The 17,793-nt window shown below is 46.2% G+C and overlaps 1 protein-coding gene across 1 annotated transcript in view; it reads right to left on the bottom strand.

The window, feature by feature from the left end:
- HIRA (histone cell cycle regulator) overlaps positions 1 to 15,277 on the bottom strand; it is a 55,713-nt gene extending 40,436 nt beyond the window's left edge. Inside the window, exons 1-2 of the mRNA XM_080985087.1 lie at positions 15,054 to 15,277; positions 2,480 to 2,542 (exon numbers count right to left, since the gene is read on the bottom strand). Of these exons, the coding sequence (XP_080841213.1) occupies positions 2,480 to 2,542; positions 15,054 to 15,090 (100 nt within the window). The 5' untranslated portion in view covers positions 15,091 to 15,277. The remainder of the gene's footprint in view (positions 1 to 2,479; positions 2,543 to 15,053) is intronic.
- Positions 15,278 to 17,793: the final 2,516 nt, after the last annotated feature.

Raw genomic sequence — 17,793 nt, forward strand, 5'->3', positions numbered from 1 at the left:
CCATAGCATACAGATGCACCAGATTTGCTAAAATCGACAGGGTTTAAGGGATTGTGTAATTGCAGGTTGGATTCCAGGAGGAAATCAAAACAACAAAACAGCATCATATGGAGACAAATAGCTAGAATGATTATTCCAACTTATAACCTAAGAAAGGGAAATGGCCAAGACGATTTAGTCAGATTATCAAATGTCACTCTTCAGAAACAGCAACAAGGTTTGCTTGCATTGTTGATTTGATTAACAGAAATGGGGTTGAGCCGGCCAATGTAAATAAAGCAAAGAAAGGAAACCAGTTACAGACTGTTATTAAATTACACATTTTAAACTACGCTGAGCAATGTCAAGATCAATGTGAGCTAACAAAATGCCCTTCATTGTGGCAGGGAAAACTTGCGTGTGGAGAAGGTCTATCTATATGAGGCAAAGCTGAATTGCGATGATGATCTAGCAGTTACACATTGCTGCCAGTTCTTGTTTCTGTTCTTTTCTATGGTGAGGTTATAGATTTTTAATTATTTCTGTAGTTTTAAAACCATGTCACTCCGAGCACTGGAAAAGGACAGTTAAAATAGCATGAGCAATGATACTAATAATAAATTATTAGTTTTTAATCTGAAAATTTGACAAGGAAAAGAAATGGTTGGGAGAGAAGAACCTGAACAATATTAGTTGTAGAACAAGCATGTGTTGTTTGTCATGATTTTAAAATGTGTGATTTAATAACATTCCGTTGTCTGTTTCCTTTTCTTACAGGATTTACACAGCCCACAGACACACACAAACACATATTCAACAAGCACACAATCTTTATACGCAACAGTTGGACTGAAAATTTATTCACATGTAACCACCAGCAAGTGCACAGTCTGTAGGTATCCTTACATGCTAGCTGAGCTGTACAAATGAACAAGTAAGCGCCGTTTTCAAACAAACACATGTATACAGTGTACCCACATTCCGTGTGATGCATGAAAAAGCCTAACTGGATCTCTAGTGTGGCAGGGAAGGTATCAGGTTTAGTCCCCATTGAAATGCTGCCATTCCCTTCAATTTCTATCGGATAAGGGAAATGGCCATTTGCGTGTTATCTGTGATTATTTCACCTCTTTTAAGTGGGGAGGCAAAGATTCACAGGTAACGGGGGGGGAGGGGAGAGACACCTGTCACAGCATAATATGTGCACTCCAACCCCTCCTCCCCGTGTGAAGGACAGTATCAACAGGAGCCAAAGATCTGAGCTAGCCCTGAACTGGTGTAAAACAGCAATGAATTATCATTGTCATCCATTTATTAGTCACCTTTCACACAATAATCTCAAGGCAGTCAACACACACAAAAACACAACTGATACAATTAAACAAAACTAAAACAATGCCAAATAGACACACTCATGGCAAGGACACATTTATGCAGCTGGGAAAGCCTGTTGGAACAAAAGCCTTTTCCATTGTTCCTGAAAAGTACAGACTGTGACCGCCTGTCATATCTCAACAGGAACGCTATTCAACAGAATAAGGGCAGCTTGACTGTACGGTAATTAAAGGAAGAAATGTCTTAATATGTTATATGGGGCATCCTACAGAAAATATGAGGGACGCGGGTGGCACTGTGGGTTAAACCACAGAGCCTAGGACTTGCCGATCAAAAGGTCGGTGGTTCGAATCCCCGCAACGGGGTGAGCTCCCGTTGCTCGGTCCCTGCTCCTGCCCACCTAGCAGTTTGAAAGCACGTCAAAGTGCAAGTAGATAAATAGGTACCACTCTGGCAGGAAGGTAAACGGTGTTTCCGTGCGCTGCTCTGGTTCGCCAGAAGCGGCTTAGTCTTGCTGGCCACATGACCCGGAAGCTGTACGCCGGCTCCTTCGGCCAATAAAGTGAGATGAGCACCACAACCCCAGAGTCGGTCACGACTGGACCTAATGGTCAGGGGTCCCTTTACCTTTACTGAAAATATGAGTGTTGAAAGATTTACAGCAAGTCTCATTTATGGTTTGGACCTCATGCTAAACCATAGTTTAGCCCGAATGCAAAGATCTCTCGCATTTTGCTTCTCCTATTGCACAAGCGAGAGCAGCAAACCATGAACCACAGCACACTTTTACATCCAAGTTGAGGATCATGGGTTGTTTCATGCCAACAAAAGCCAAGAACACACCTTGGCTTAATGATCATGGTCCAAATGAAGCAGATTACTGGTTCAGACGCAACGTTAAGCCACAAACTGTGGTTCATTACTTCTGCATGTATGAAAGGAGGGTAGATCAGTACTATGAGAAATGGCTTATGCAATTTTACCTTCCACCTCTGCATCAAAGTAAAAAAATATGTATGGTTTGCAATGGTTATCATGCAATCAGCCCCACATGTAACTCTTTGGTACTGCATTGAAAAAACATGATCCATGATTTATTTTCAAGGTAACCAGTAATCAACTTGGAAACAGAGTTTTCTCAAGAGGATATAATCTGTGAACATACCTTGCCCTCCAGTTGCAAACTTGGTCCCATCTGGATGAATGTCAACTGAAAATATCGGCTTCCCTGAAAAACAGTAAGAGGAACAAAATCACATGACTTGGCAGCCTCTTCCCACAATGTACCAGGTTGTACACAAAGTGAATTCGATACCAAATGTCTCCCTGCCATCCAAACCACCAGTTGATGTTCTGCCATGCTGCGGCACAGTCCAAGCCAAACAGCGATCTGGCACTGAGTGTGACTTTTTGTCAGGGAACTGCCATCGGAGCCAGGGGGAGAGGGAGGGCTCCAGAGGGTTTCCGGAGAGCGTCCCGGGAGGGAGAGAAGCAGCACATCTTCTGGGGAAGGAAATCAGCGTAGCGCCAGTGGAGAAGGGGGGCAGATGGGGGAATCAGCGAGGTGGCTCCATGACTCCTCGCCGGGGACCAGCGGGGAGAGCACGGGTCCTCCGCTGCCCACACCCTCCCTGCGCAGAAGGCTTCCGTGCAGGGAGAGTAGGCGGAGACTAGGCGTCAAAAAACTTCTTTGCTGGAAGTTCAAGAAGTGCCCACTGATGGATTCTGCCAGCGATTGAGACAGCCACGGGCGAGTGGCTGTCCGGACAGAAAGGGTTCACTCAGGCAACCCAGCCAGGTGTGGCGCCGATTTACGCACGAGCAACCCCTAGAACCATCACACTTTTGAAATTTGTTCTGAAAGCAGGCATCATTTCAGCACATGACTGATGGCAGGTGTTACACTTTTATTTTTAGAAAAGCAACAGGAAATCATGCTTTTAAGATGTCTATACCACTTCCAACGGATTCCGGGACAGTGTACAACACAACCACTGAGGAAATCCAATGATTTAGGAAACTGAACAGCTGGCAGAGGCTGTAAAGTTAGTTTTAAAATGGTGGATCAAAAAAGGCAAAGAAGAAGGCCTGAAGTTGGCATGTGTTGAACCTCCTTAAGCTGGGTGGCACTATAGACAAATCTCTCTCCTTTAAACATACCTAGCACATTGCACCAATTGACAGTACATTTGTTCAAAAGGGGGCTCATCTGAAGATCTTATCACAGTTTCTCCATGTTTTGAACCCAGTGGGATAAAAAGTCAAATAAGAGATCACACTTTATGGTACTGAGTACCTCCAGCAGATCCAAGCATTAAGTTACTTGAATGATATTTGTTTGAGTTATGCAAATGCAATTTATTTAATTGGCGCCATATTATACACATGGCACTTTAGAATAAACAAGTTTGATCATAGCCCAAGGGGCTTAGAATCTAAAAACAAAGGGGAATCAGAGTTGTGTGTGTGCAGCAGGAAGGTGGGGGAAGAGAAAGAAGAAACACAGCAAGAGAGTTACCCAGAGTGAAGTATAATTGTTATTCCAGTACAATAGCAGCTCTCTGTATCTGCATTTTGCCAAAACAGAACATCAGGCTGGATCCAATAGTGTCCTTCGAAATGGGGAAGGCATGTTCCACTCATAGAAAGGCCTCCCTCCACTCTCCACAAGGACTCCCTCCACTCTGGACCTGCCCCATTTGGGAACTTTTAAAAGCTAAAGGCTTAGGCATCTGTCAGGGCCGCTGTTCACTTCCCAGCACCAACACCGCAACTTATTTGGGTTTGCAGCGGCTGCGTTATTCTTTGGTCCCTCCTCTTCTCCCGACAGTTGGCCTATTTTTATATCCTGTTGAAACAAGCCAAAAAAGGTATTTGCTCCTGTCTGACAGGGATTGATGACTGCCCTATTTGGCACAGGCATGAGGAGAAAAAGGAAACTTGGGGCTTAGGTTGAAATTTGACCAGTTAAGGAGGAAAAACAGCAATTCGGCAAATAGCAAACCAACAAATAATATAACACTTCTTCAAACATGATAAAATAAATTTCCAGAGCTCAAATGTTACAGTACAGTGGTACCTCGGGTTATGAACTTAATTCGTTCCAGAGGTCTGTTCTTAACCTGAAACTGTTCTTAACCTGAAGCACCACTTTAGCTAATGGGGCCTCCCGCTGCCGCCGCCCGATTTCTGTTCTCATCCTGAGGTAAAGTTCTTAACCCGAGGTACTATTTCTGGGTTAGCAGAGTCTGTAACCTGAAGCATCTGTAACCTGAAGCGTCTGTAACCTGAGGTACCACTGTAATCCAATCCAGCAGGTCCAATACTCCCAAAATATTTTAAGTAATCGCATCTTTAGTAAGTTGTCAACTTTTTTTGAAAGGAAAACAGAAAAGCAAAAGTAAAATATTTCTTCAATACTTCTTGACAGAGAAGGCACTTCTTGTTGGTATCTGCTGTCAAAATGCTGTCTGTCAAAATGCTGTCAAAATGCTGCTGTCAAAAAGCATAGGGCTTTCTGTGGCTAGCCATATATCCTGCATCCAAGTGTCTCCATTGCAGGAATGATGGCGAACATTTTTTAGCTAACAGCAAGATGCTTTTATTGATTGATTTAGCTAATTTGTATGCCTCTTTTCCATACTGAGCTGTGCCGAAAACACCGTACAACAAATGTCCACCTATTATCGAAGCACAAAACATTTATTTTGGTGGCGGGGTGACAACACGCCAGTTTATAAAAGGGATCAATAAATTCAAACAGAACGAAATTCAACCATTTTCTACACTGTTTAAGCATTTTTACCTTGCTTTTTAGTGTCAAAGAGTTTGTCAGGGAGGCTTACAGAACAATAAAGAAAACCAAGAGAGACACGGCTCTCAGGCTTACGATCTTTTAGACACGGCACAAAATTTTGAAAAGAGAGAGATGGGGATTGAACGGCAGGCAGAGCGTGGAGGCACCTGTTTCTGAAGCTTCAGTTTTTTATATTGATCAGCTAGAATGGAAAATGTTCAGGCAGCTTAGTCTGGGAAGCTGGTATTTCAGCAGAACCGATGGAAGAGTCCTGCTTCCCTTCTCCCCCTTTGCTCTGCAGCTTGCTAGAATAGCTGCTGTTAGGTGACAGTCTGGCACACAGGTTGTCCTTATACAGTGGTACCTTGGTTCTCAAATGCCTTGGTACTCAAACAATTTGGAACTCAAACACTGCAAACCCGGAAGTAAGTGCTCCGGCTTGCGAACTTTTTTCTGAAGTAGAACGTGCTCCGTTTGGAGTGTTACGCTTCTGATTTGATTGCCACACTTCCGTTTTGAGTGCCACACTTCTGTTGTGAGTTTTACGCCGAGGTCTGTCTGTTTTTGCTATTTATTTCGAGGTCTGTTTTTTTGCGGCTCTTTGTTTGTTTTTGTGACTGTGTGGACCCAATTCAACAACTAATTGATTGACTGTGTGACTGCAGTACATAATTTATTGCTTTCATTTTATGGATCAATGGTCTCGTTAGATAATAAAATTCATGTTAAATTGCTGTTTTAGGGGTTGTTTTTAAAAGTCTGGAACGGATTAATCCATTTTGAATTACTTTCTATGGCAAAGCGCACCTTGGTTTTAGAATGCTTTGGTTTTGGAACGGACTTCCAGAATGGATTAAGTCTGAGAACCAAGGTACCACTGTACTGAAGCAGACATTGTAAAAACCCTTCAAAACCTTCTGGGTTGTTTTTTTATGGGGGGGGTGGGAGAAGAGAATAAAGACTCAAAGCTAAGTAAAAGTTTATCCAAATGTGCATTTTTAATGATAACGTTTTCTGAAATCTTTTGGATTGGTGATATTACTGCCCACTGCCTGCCATTGGAGGTCTGAATGAAGTTTCGGCTACTTTACTGAACACCTTCTTCCCCCAAGCACTGAGCATCTGGTAACAGATGAGCAAAGGATGAAACACTGGGATTACAGGGATTAGCTGTCTGGAAACAGCAAGATAAGGAACCGTACACGCAGCTATGTTTTCATAGCACTATTTGCAAACCTACCAAAACTGATAGTTTTGGGAAGGATTTTAGCTTTGTGCAGGAGATTGCACTTGATAAACCATTGAGGTCCCATTCCTCCCTAAAATATTTAAATCAATATGCTTGAGTATATTCTGTTTTTCCTGAGGACAAACTTATTCCAAAGATCTTAAAAGTCTGAACATGCTAGGATCTCAGAGTTAAAATATGCTAGAATCATATTCCTGCAATGAAGGAATATGCAGCTGTCCCACACAGCGATTGAACCTACAACCTTGGTGTTATCAGCATCACACTCTAACCAACTGAGCTATGCCACAGCCCTGGTGCTCCTGTGGGCCAGACAGCAGAGTAGAGGAGCTCACTCTGCTTACCCATGAGAAGACGCGGCGGTGGCGGTGGCAGTGGTGGTGGCAGTGGCAGCAGCATAGCAGCTGGGGCTAGGGAGAAGGAATACCATATTTTTCCATCTATAAGATGCCCCCGTGTATAAGACGCCCCCTATTTTTGACATTATTTTAAAGGGAAAAAACCTAGTCTATACATGGAAAAATACGGTACTTGCCCCCCTCACCTCTTCTTCCAGCTCCCCACCCCCCCCAGCCTGCCACAAGGTCTAAGGGACAGTGGACCAGCCCGCCGCTAAAAAAAATTGCCGACTCTTGTCGCAGAACATCTACATGCTTCAAGCATTTCTCCCTCTGTTGGAAGTATCTCCACGGTGAACCTAGTGTTTTATTACTTAGGAAGGAGCATGATATGCCTCTTAAGGTAAAGGTAAAGGGACCCCTGACCATTAGGTCCAGTCGTGGCTGACTCTGGGGTTGCGGCGCTCATCTCGCTTTATTGGCCAAGGGAGCCGGCGTACAGCTTCCGGGTCATGTGGCCAGCATGACGAAGCCGCTTCTGGCAAACCAGAGCAGCACACGGAAACGCCGTTTACCTTCCCGCTGGAACGGTACCTATTTATCTACTTGCACTTTTGATGTGCTTTCGAACTGCTAGGTTGGCAGGAGCAGGGCACTGAGCAACGGGAGCTCACCCCATCGCGGGGATTTGAACCACTGACCTTCCGATCGGCAAGTCCTAGGCTCTGTGGCTTAACCCACAGCGCCACCCGCGTCCCGATATGCCTCTTAATACTACTTAATTTAGAGGGTTTCCGATTCTTTCCTTTCTTACTACAGCAGTTCAGAGCTATGATGGCTGGATGGGGACAGATCAATGCCGTTATTTTGTATGGGAATCACTTTACAACCACCTTTGCTAGCCAAATACCCTACAATCAGCATTCTTATGAACAAGTTGCCTAGTTATAGTAATTTCCCTAATGACAGCTTGCCTTGGTTTGGAATGCTTGTGTAGTTTGGGACAAAATTTTCTTCTGAAACTATCCAAGCTACAGCGTTCCAGCCCAAAGGCACGCCGCACACAAGCACCAACCACAACAGTACATTATGCTGCAGGAACTAGTGTTTACTCTTCCGTTTCCCCCTGAAGTCAATATCAACTGCCCTAAGGTACACATTCCAAAATGGTATGGCCCAGGTTGCTTTCTGTCTCGTTATTTTCACAGTTACGGGGTTTCCCACCTTTGAAGGGGTCATAACCAGGTTCCAACTAAGCCTTCTGCTATTAGCGTTTGGAAGTGTGCACTAGCATTCATGGAAGACAGGATCTGATCTAAGGTAGGTCACAACTAAGGCTGGGCAATATCTGGTTTTCAGCTTCGTGATATATCACCAGTTAAGCATCCTGGCAAATAGAAGGGGAAGAAATGGAGGCAGTGAGAGATTTTACTTTCTTGGGCTCCATGATCACTACAGATGGTGATACAAGCCACGAAATTAAGAGACGCCTGCTTCTTGGGAGAAAACAATGATAAACCTAGGCAGCATCTTAAAAAGCAGAGACATCACCTTGCCAACAAAGGTCCGTATAGTTAAAGCTATGGTTTTCCCAGTAGTGATGTATGGAAGTGAGAACTGGACCATAAAGAAGGCTGATCGCCAAAGAATTGATGCTTTTGAATTATGGTGCTGGAGGAGACTCTTGAGAGTCCCATGGACTGCAAGAAGATCAAACCTATCCATTCTTAAGAAAATCAGCCCTGAGTGCTCCCTGGAAGGACAGATCCTGAAGCTGAGGCTCCAATACTTTTGCCACCTCATGAGAAGAGAAGACTCCCTGGAAAAGATCCTGATGTTGGGAAAGATGGAGGGCACAAGGATAGTGTTCTCGAAGCTACCAGCATGAGTTTGACCAAACTGCAGGAGGCAGTGGAAGACAGGAGTGCCTGGCGTGCTCTGGTCCATGGGGTCATGAAGAGTCGGACACGACTAAACAACTAAACAACAACAACAAAGCATCGCAATATACTGATATATCACAATGTCAGAAATAAGGATGGAGCTATGTAAAGGCATTGGCTGGCTTCATGCTTTTTCCCACATTGCAATTTTTGCACAGCACACACCCACACCCCATGATTTGCAATATATTGGCCAGGTCAAAAACTATGAAACCAATATCACAATTTGGACTTCAAACCCATTTTGGATGCTATACTGATATACCATAACCCAGCCCTAGCCACAACAGCGGTTCTACCGCAATCTCTTTCTGCTTGTATATTTAGGTTTTTGTTTTGTTTTTAAAAGAGGAAATAAACGAGGAAGAAAAAGCACAGAAGCAACAGAAGGTGGAAGGAACTCTTTCTACCTTTGACACTGGTGCAGAAAACAAAATTTCAGTAGGTATAGCTTTTGGCCTAGCTAGCGAATTGTACCTGCCAAGCCTATACAGTCACAACAAGAGGAACATAAAGAGTGTTAAAAACTCAGAAATATAAGCTAATCGCCAAATGGCACCTTAAACCTAGGTTGCACTTGCCACATTGGAATGTCTAGGCGCCTTTTTAAAAAACTAATAATGAGAGGTATTATTATGATTTTTCATTTCATTTCTATACCACTTTGTATTTTAAAGAATATTTGGGGGAAACCCTCAAAGTGGTTTACAACGCATTAAAATATAAAATAAAACAATCCAGAATAAAACCAATTCTAACTTCAAGTAAAATATTTCAGATCCTTCTACAACTGGCATTCTGCTTTCCCCATATTTGTTTACCTACTTAATTTATATAGCTGACCCAAAGAGGAGTACTCTAGGAAGCCAGTGTAGGACCTGAGAGATCAGGGTTCAAATCCCCACTCAGTCATGAAGCTAACTGGGTGACCTTGGCCAAGTCAAACCTTCTCAACCTACCTCACAAGGTCACTGTAGAGATTAAGTGAGATGGTGGGGTGGTCTGTGAACCATGGACTCCTTGTAGAAAAAGGGCAGGATATAAATGCAATAAATGAGCTCTTCTGCTTACCTGCTACAGGGGCCAGCCAGATGGAGATGTCAGTTGCCAGCCTGGCATCTAGAGATCTCCACATGGTCACAATTGGACACGTGCCAATAACAAACGAGCCTGGCTAATTTCTTACACTGGACTGAGGCACTGTCTAGGTTTGGGCAATGCCTGGCAAACCCTATCCAGTTCCATGACAGAAGAAAGCAGATAGATACTGTATTTTTCGCTCTATAAGACGCACTTTTTCCCCTCCAAAAATTAAGGGGGAATGTGTGTGCGTCTTATGGAGCGAATGCAGGCTCCATGGCTTCAGCGAAAGCAACACTGCACTCCGGAGGCTTCGCGTTGCTTTTGCTGAAGCCTGGAGAGCGAGAGGGGTCAGTGCGCACCGATCCCTCTTGCTCTCCTGGCTTCGCTTTGCTGGAGAGGTGCTGCACAGCTTTCCCTCTCTGCGCAGTGCCCCTTCAGCGAAGCAGGAGGAGAAATTGAAGGGGCTCCGTTTCTCCTGCCGCTTCGCTTAAGGGGTGCTATGCAGAGAAGGAGAGAATTTTTTTCCTTGTTCTCCCCCTCTAAAACTAGGTGCATCTTATGGTCGGGTGCATCCTATAGAGCGAAAAATACGGTAAGTGTAGTAAATAAGTACACCTTGACACTTTGAAAGCATTCTCATCAAAAGTCACACTAATTTTCTTTAAGGCATCCTCTCCCTGCCTCCCCAGGGATAGGTGATATCAAGAACACAGACTGCATCTGATACGTTAAAAACTTAAGCATTTTCCTTTCACTTGCTAAAACATCTGTGTTCACCTATCCTCTTCGGAAGTGGTACTTTTCCCCCGCACTTTGTAAACCACGAAAACTTGCCACTTTTTGAAGGCCCAACACAAGATATTACTCAGACACTGAAGAGGACCACGGCATAAACCAATGCCTCTGAGCATTTTCAGTCGGAATTCTTGGCGTGGTTAATAGTGATCTTCAATATCAGCGACTTTTCTGGAGTCTTTTTTTGAAATCCACAAGCAACAGACCTCTAAAGCAGGCTTAACTCAAAAAGGGCAGCCCCGCTGGATCAGACTAAAGGTCTAATCTGGCGTTCTGCTTCCTACAGTGTCTGAATAGATCATAGATGTGAGCTTCCCAGAGGCCAGCAGGACATGAAAGTCCTAGCCGAGGGATGCCAACCCCTGTATTCTTGCAGGGAGGTCTTTGCCACATGACCCAACCTTTTCATTGGTGTGTATGTGTGTTTCAGAGTGGGACCGGATAAGCCTTTACAACAAATTTCCAAAGGAGCTCTCAACTGCAGCATTATATATGAAATCACACAGAGGCAACGTTAGAGCATGAAGCCTCTTCCACAAAGCTTGGGGCTTCCAGTTAAGTAAGCTTGCTTCATAGACCAACTATTCTAGGGTATTGACAAATAGCGATTTGAAAAGGGTAAGACAATGAATGCTGCTCAGTGTTAAATAGTAGAACGAGCAGTGAGAGAACTACCATATTTTTCGCCATATAAGACGCACCAGACCACAAGACGCACCTAGTTTTTGGAGGAGGAAAACAAGAAAAAAAATATTCTGAATCCTAGAAGTCAGAACAGCAAGAGGGATCAGTGCGCAGCGAAAGCAGCAATCCCTCTTGCTGTTCTGGCTTCTGGGATAGCTGTGCAGCCTGCATTCGCTCCATAAGACGCACACATATTTCCCCTTACTTTTTAGGAGGGAAAAAGTGAGTCTTATAGAGCAAAAAAATACGGTATGTACCCATCCAGAATAAACTGTGGACATATGTGCCCTGGGAATTCCTTCCAACCTGCTCTAGCAGGGCTCTAAAGCACCCCTCAACAACAGCAAGCTATCCTAACACTAAACCACCTTAAACATCAAAAGAAGTCGCACCAGCCTGTCTCTGCAGACCATCAGGTAAGGGGATATTTCTGAGACAAGGTAAATGATACGGTATCCAGCTGAACCTCTGCAGCATGTGGTAGGTGGGGTGGATTACTTCGCCCCTCTCTCCTCAAACACACAGACTTCCAATTTCCTGTCCTTCCAGATTAAAGCTCAGCTCTCTGATGCACTTGTCTCCCGTGCTGAATAAATGGACAGAGCAATGGTGACCCACTTTAGATGTTATTTAATCCAAGAAAACACATCCCCCCCCACTGAAAAAAACACTTATTTTTACTGATGCTGTATGCAAAGAACAAAGTTTAATGCTGCAATCCTAACCCCACTTACCTGGGAGTAAGACCTGATGAATTCAACAGAACTTACTTCTGAGTAGACATGGCCAGGACTGTGCTGTAAGCGCTGCAGAGTGTGCATGTAGCAGCAGCTCAGAAATCTGGGTGATGCACACCTGGTAAGGGGCTTTTAAAAAGTTATGCTCCGCGTCCTCAGACTATGCGCTTTCTTGTGTTCTGTGCATCGGGTAAATAATATTTAAATTGGGCCTGGTCTGATGCAGTAAGGAGGTTTGCTATGCAACCCAATCAGTCTGTCTGGTCCAGTGGAACCATTTATTCACATCCTATAATCTAATTCTCTCTGAATGACAAAGCAACCAGACTTAGGAACCTCTCTGGTCGATCTCCACCCCAAGAGGAACAACAGCATTTTAAAAACTGTAGATCCTTTCTTTAACCTGATACACATTCCCACGGTCTTCACCATACAATCAGGCGTTACATATCAGAGCAAAGGTGGGGAACTGTATGTGACCCACAGTCCAAATCATTATCTCCCTTATCACCTCCCCGCTTGCCCCAGGCCACATTTGACAGGAAGATGGGGCTGCCCCACCTGTTAATCACCAGACAACACAGTGGAAAGTGTCAAGGATCAACTGATGCTGGTCCTGTGAACTTACTACTGTGAACAGCATTCTGCAAGTGCCAAGGATCAGCTGACTGCTGGAGCTTGCCAAGTCAGGTCACTGTCACACAGCCATTTGGCGACATAAGTGACATATACATACATACAGGGACGCGGGTGGCGCTGTGGGTTAAACCACAGAGCTTGCAGATCAGAAGCTTGGCGGTTCGAATCCCCACAACGGGGTGAGCTCCTGTTGCTCGGTCCCTGCTCCTGCCAATCTAGCAGTTCAAAAGCACTGTCAAAGTCAAAGTGCAAGTAGATAAATAGGTACCACTCTGGCAGGAAGGTAAACGGCGTTTCCGTGTGTTGCTCTGGTTCGCCAGAAGCGGCTTAGTCATGCTGGCCACATGACCGGAAGCTGTACCCTGGCTCCCTCGGCCACTAAAGCGAGATGAGCGCCGCAACCCCAGAGTCGGTCATGACTGGACCTAATGGTCAGGGGTCCCTTTACCTTTATACATACATACATACATAATGGCCAACTGATCATCAGGGTTTGTAAAGCCCAGGGCACAGTGCTTTGCAGTGCCTGCAAACCCTGTTTCTGCTCAGCTACATCTTTACCTGCAACACACCTGATCAGGTGTATGGGAGGTACGTATGACCTGATCAAAATGGCCTCAAGGCTCAAACAACATGATGACCCCACTCCACCCCCACAAGCCCTGTTTCCCATGGCTGTCATGGGGTATGATTATACTGAAGCAGTATGCTATTAACACCTACTTAAAGTAGCACAGAAAAGCTCTTTCCTTGCTCTGCTCCTTTCGCAAACTGTCAGATTAAGGGCTTGCAGTTGACATCTTGTAAAACTTACTTAGCTTAATGCAAAGAGCTCTATGGGGTTGCTTTGCTTTCCAAGCTGCACAAGTGCAGTAAAGACTTGCGCCAGCAGTTCTTTAGAGCCGTCTTACCCCAAAATGGCAACTAGACATCCCGTTTTGGCAACTGTAACCTTGGTTTAAGGAGCCATTTGGCACCTAGCTTTGTATTTTATATATGTATATGTATATGCAGGGATACGGGTGGCGCTGTGGGTTAAACCACAGAGCTTAGGATTTGCAGATCAGAAGGTCGGTGGTTTGAATCCCCGCAACGGGGTGAGCTCCCGTTACTCAGTCCCTGCTCCTGCCAACCTAGCAGTTCAAAAGCACGTCAAAGTGCAAGTAGATATATAGGTACCACTCCGGCGGGAAGGTAAACGGCGTTTCCGTGCGCTGCTCTGGTTCGCCAGAAGCTGCTTAGTGATGCTGGCCACATGACCGGAAGCTGTATGCTGGCTCCCTCGGCCAATAAAGCGAGATGAGCGCCGCAACCCCAGAGTCGGCCACGACTGGACCTAATGGTCAGGGGTCCCTTTACCTTTATACGTATGTGTATATATGAGTTTCCAACACTGCATATGTTCAGAAACTTTCAGAGATTGCCCTGTGTGTCCCAAAGTATGGTCTGAAGGAATGCGGAGCCACTACTTTTCTAAAGCTAAGCCACCCTGGGTTCCATGATGAAAGTAAGATGTAATGTAAATGCAAGGAAATAAAACAAGTAAAAACCTTACTCAGAGAAAGTCACGTTCACTGAACTGCACTCTGGAAACCCCTATCTGTTTCACACCAAGTGCGTGGGGTATGCCCAATGGATACCTCAGTAATAAAGAGAAGGGGCCACCACTCTGCAGATGCTGAGAGATCCTTCGGAGACAGATTGACAACCTGATTCAATGCAAATCAGGTTCCGAGGTGTGTGCTGTGGAACACCCGTCAGCTGCATCGGGGCTTCCTCAGCAACGAAGAAAGGAGTGACTGTACACATGCCCAGATATCCCTCGGCTTCTCCGGAGCCCAGCTGAGGATTCTGCACATGCTCTGAGTCAACCCTAATTCTTTAGGAGGAGAAGAGGTGTGTTTGTATGTGAAACTCCGCACATGCCCAGATATCCCTTGACTTCTCTGGAGCCCAACCGAACTCCTTTAGGAGGAGAACAGGTGTGGGTGGGTGTGAAACTCTGCACATGCTCAGAGATCTCTCAGCTTCTCTGGAGCCCTACCGTAGAAGGCTACACATGCTCCAAGCCAACCCTAATTCTTTAAAAGGAGAACAGGTGTGTGTGTGTGTGTTTGTGAGAGAGAGAAACTCTGCACATGCTCAGAGATCCCTTGAGCTGCACCTGCTCCAAGCCAAGCCTAATTCTTTCGGAGAAGAACAGGTGGGTGGGGGTGGAACTCTGCACATGCTCTGAGATCCCTCCAGCTGCACATGCTCGGAGCCAACCCTACCCCTTTAGCAGGAGAACAGGTGTGTGCTGAACTCTGCACATGCTCAGGCCTCCCCCTGCTTCTCCGGGGCCTGCCCGAGAGGCAGGGCACATGCACAGAATCCGAGAGCGCCTTGGGCGCGGGGTTGGGGTGCGTGGGTCGGCTCTCTGCACATGCTCTCGCACACCTTGCCCCAGAAGCCCCCCGTCCCCCTCTGGCTCACCGCTGTGGTTGACCCAGGTCGGCTTCAGGAGCTTCATTTTCCTCCTCCTCCTCCTCCTCTTCTTCTTCCTCCTCCTCCTCCGCCTCCTCCCGCCGCTCGGGTGCCTGGGCCTCCGTGTTGAGGGCGGCTGCAGGTCGGGGCAGGCTCCGCGAGGCTGGCGAGGGAGCTGCGGGTGCTGGTGGCGGCGGAAGGCAGGCGAGGGCTGGGGAGTCGCTGCCGCCGCCGCCGCCGCCGCCGCCGCTGGCCTCACAGCCGGCGCCCCGCCGCCATGGGCTGCCACCCTCCTCCTGCGCTCGCCCCGCTCCCACCACCGCCCGCCGCCGCCGCCGCCGCCGCCTCACGGGAGCTCCATCCCGGCCGCCCGTCCCGCCAGCCGCCCCTTCTGCCTCCGCCCGGCAGCATCCCCCGCTCCCGGCGGCTCCCCGGCAACGCCGGAAGTCAGCGGAGGGCGACGACCTAAGCGGCCCGGCGGGAAACAAGAGGCGACGCCCAGGGAGGGAGGAGGCCGGGGGCCGGGGAGGGAAAGGGCGGCTGGGCTCGCTCGCTGGTGGGGACGGGGCGATAGCCAGCGTGGGGAAGAGGAGGAAGGGGAGAGCAGCTGCAGCCAGCTAGCTCCCTGGGCTCCCCGTTCCCGAGAGGTGGGTGGGCTGCTGGGGTGCAGCTAGGGGTCCCTCCTGGGCTGGATGAGACAGGATTGTCCCTTATTCCAATTGGAAAATGCTGTCTCCTGTTTGCTGATTTATTTATTTCTCTCTCTCTCTCTGTCAAGTCGTGGGTCTTCTCCGCGTGTCTGGAAAGGTGTGTGAAAGGTCCAGAGGTTGCATTATTATTATTATTATTATTATTATTATTATTATTATTATTATTTATTATTAAAGGTAGAGTCGTGACCGACTCTGGGGTTGCGGCGCCGTCTCACTTAATTTTTTTCCTTTAAAATTTTCCCCTTAAGGTTTTTTTCCCTTAAATTTTTTTGGGGCCCCCAAGAGAGTGGGGCCTTAAGCTATAGCTTGTTTAGCTTATACGTAAATCTGGCACTGGCTGGAGTGCAGTTCAGTGGCGTAGCGTGGGGGGTGCAGGGGGGGCCGGGCGCAACATCTGGGGGTTAGGGTTAGGGGGCGCAAATCCACGGGTTAGGGGGCGCAAATTACTTGCCTTGCCCCGGGTGCTGACAACCCACGCTACGCCACTGGTGCAGTTAGGGGTTCCTCCTGTGCTGTATGAGACAGGATTGTCCCTTATTCCAATTGGAAAATGCTGTCTCCTATTTATTTATTTATTTCTCTCTCTTTCTTTCTGTCAAGTCGTGGGTCCTCTCCGCGTGTCTGGAAGGGTGTGTGAAAGGTCCAGAGGTAGCATTATTATTATCAATTTACCATGGGGCAGAAGCAGGGCCGGATTTAGGTTTGATGAGGCCCTAAGCTACTGAAGGGAATGGGGCCCTTTATATGTCCAGCTGTCCTTTGCCAACAACAAATTGTCGCTGTTTTTTTGTCTTGAATATCTGCTATATGGTAATTTATGGACCTAATCGGTATCTAAAGCTATTTGCACATGCGGAATGTAGGCACCCTATATATAGAAACGAGCAAACCAGTGATATTTTAGGGAGCAGGCTAGCAGGTGGGACCCAATACTTACATCATAGGAGCATACACAACACAAAACACTGTTGCTGTATGTAGGTTTTTTAAAAAATTGTTTTTTATCTTATATTTTGGAAATGTGCATCCTGTGGTTTTTTCCTTCAATTTTTTTGGGGGCCCCCCAAGAGAGTGGGGCCCTAAGCTATAGCTTTTTTTAGCTTATACGTAAATCCAGCACTGCTCCTGTGCTGTATGATACAGGATTGTCCCTTATTCCAATTGGAAAAGGCTGTCTCCTATTTCTATTTCTATTTCTCTCTCTCGCTCGCTCGCTCTCTCTCTTTCTTTCTTTCTCTCTGCCAAGTCGTGGGTCCTCTTCACATGTTTGGAAGGGTGTGTGAAAAGTCCAGAGGTAGCATTATTATTATTATTATTATTATTATAAATTTACCATGGGGTGGGAAGGTTCACAGACTATGAAGGACCTGCTCACAAATTTATTGACAGCTGCACAAATTATTATAGCCAGGAAGTGGAAGGGGCAAGCAGAATATAAAATGGAAGAATGACATAAAGAGGTGTGGGATATAGCTATTAATGATAAATTGACATGTACCATTAAGGTAAGACGGGGGATATGCAGGAGAAATGATTTCGAGGAGATATGGAGGGTGTTTGTAGAATTTGTACTGTTAAAACGGAAAGGGGTAAAACCATTGCCAGAGGTGTTGAAATTTTGGGAGGTTGGATAGTTACAATAGAATGGTCTCGGTGGTGGGGTGCACATTTTTATTCTTATTTATTTATGATTATTTCTTTATCAAAGTAAAACGACGAGGAGGAGGAAAGAAAGGTCATGTCGTTAAGCTCTGGGTAGCCAAGCACAGACAGATTGGCAATTTTTCTCACACGTGTGTGTATGTGTGTGTGACAAATTCCAGAGGGGTCATCCTGTCAGGCTGCAACAGATTGGAATGGATTGCTTTGAAGTGACTTCAGGACCAGAGGCAAAATAAAATCAATGACATGACACACACCCCTCCAACTGCCCCACCCTAGCAATTGTTTCTGAAATGGTGCATTTGGATATTGCCATTGTTGCCAGGGTTGCCAACACCGGTAGGTCAGGAGGATAGGAGTTGGAGCCCGACACA

The sequence above is a fragment of the Podarcis pityusensis genome (genome assembly GCF_964106645.2).
Source record: "Podarcis pityusensis genome assembly, chromosome: 16".
NCBI classification, from domain to species: domain Eukaryota; kingdom Metazoa; phylum Chordata; class Lepidosauria; order Squamata; family Lacertidae; genus Podarcis; species Podarcis pityusensis.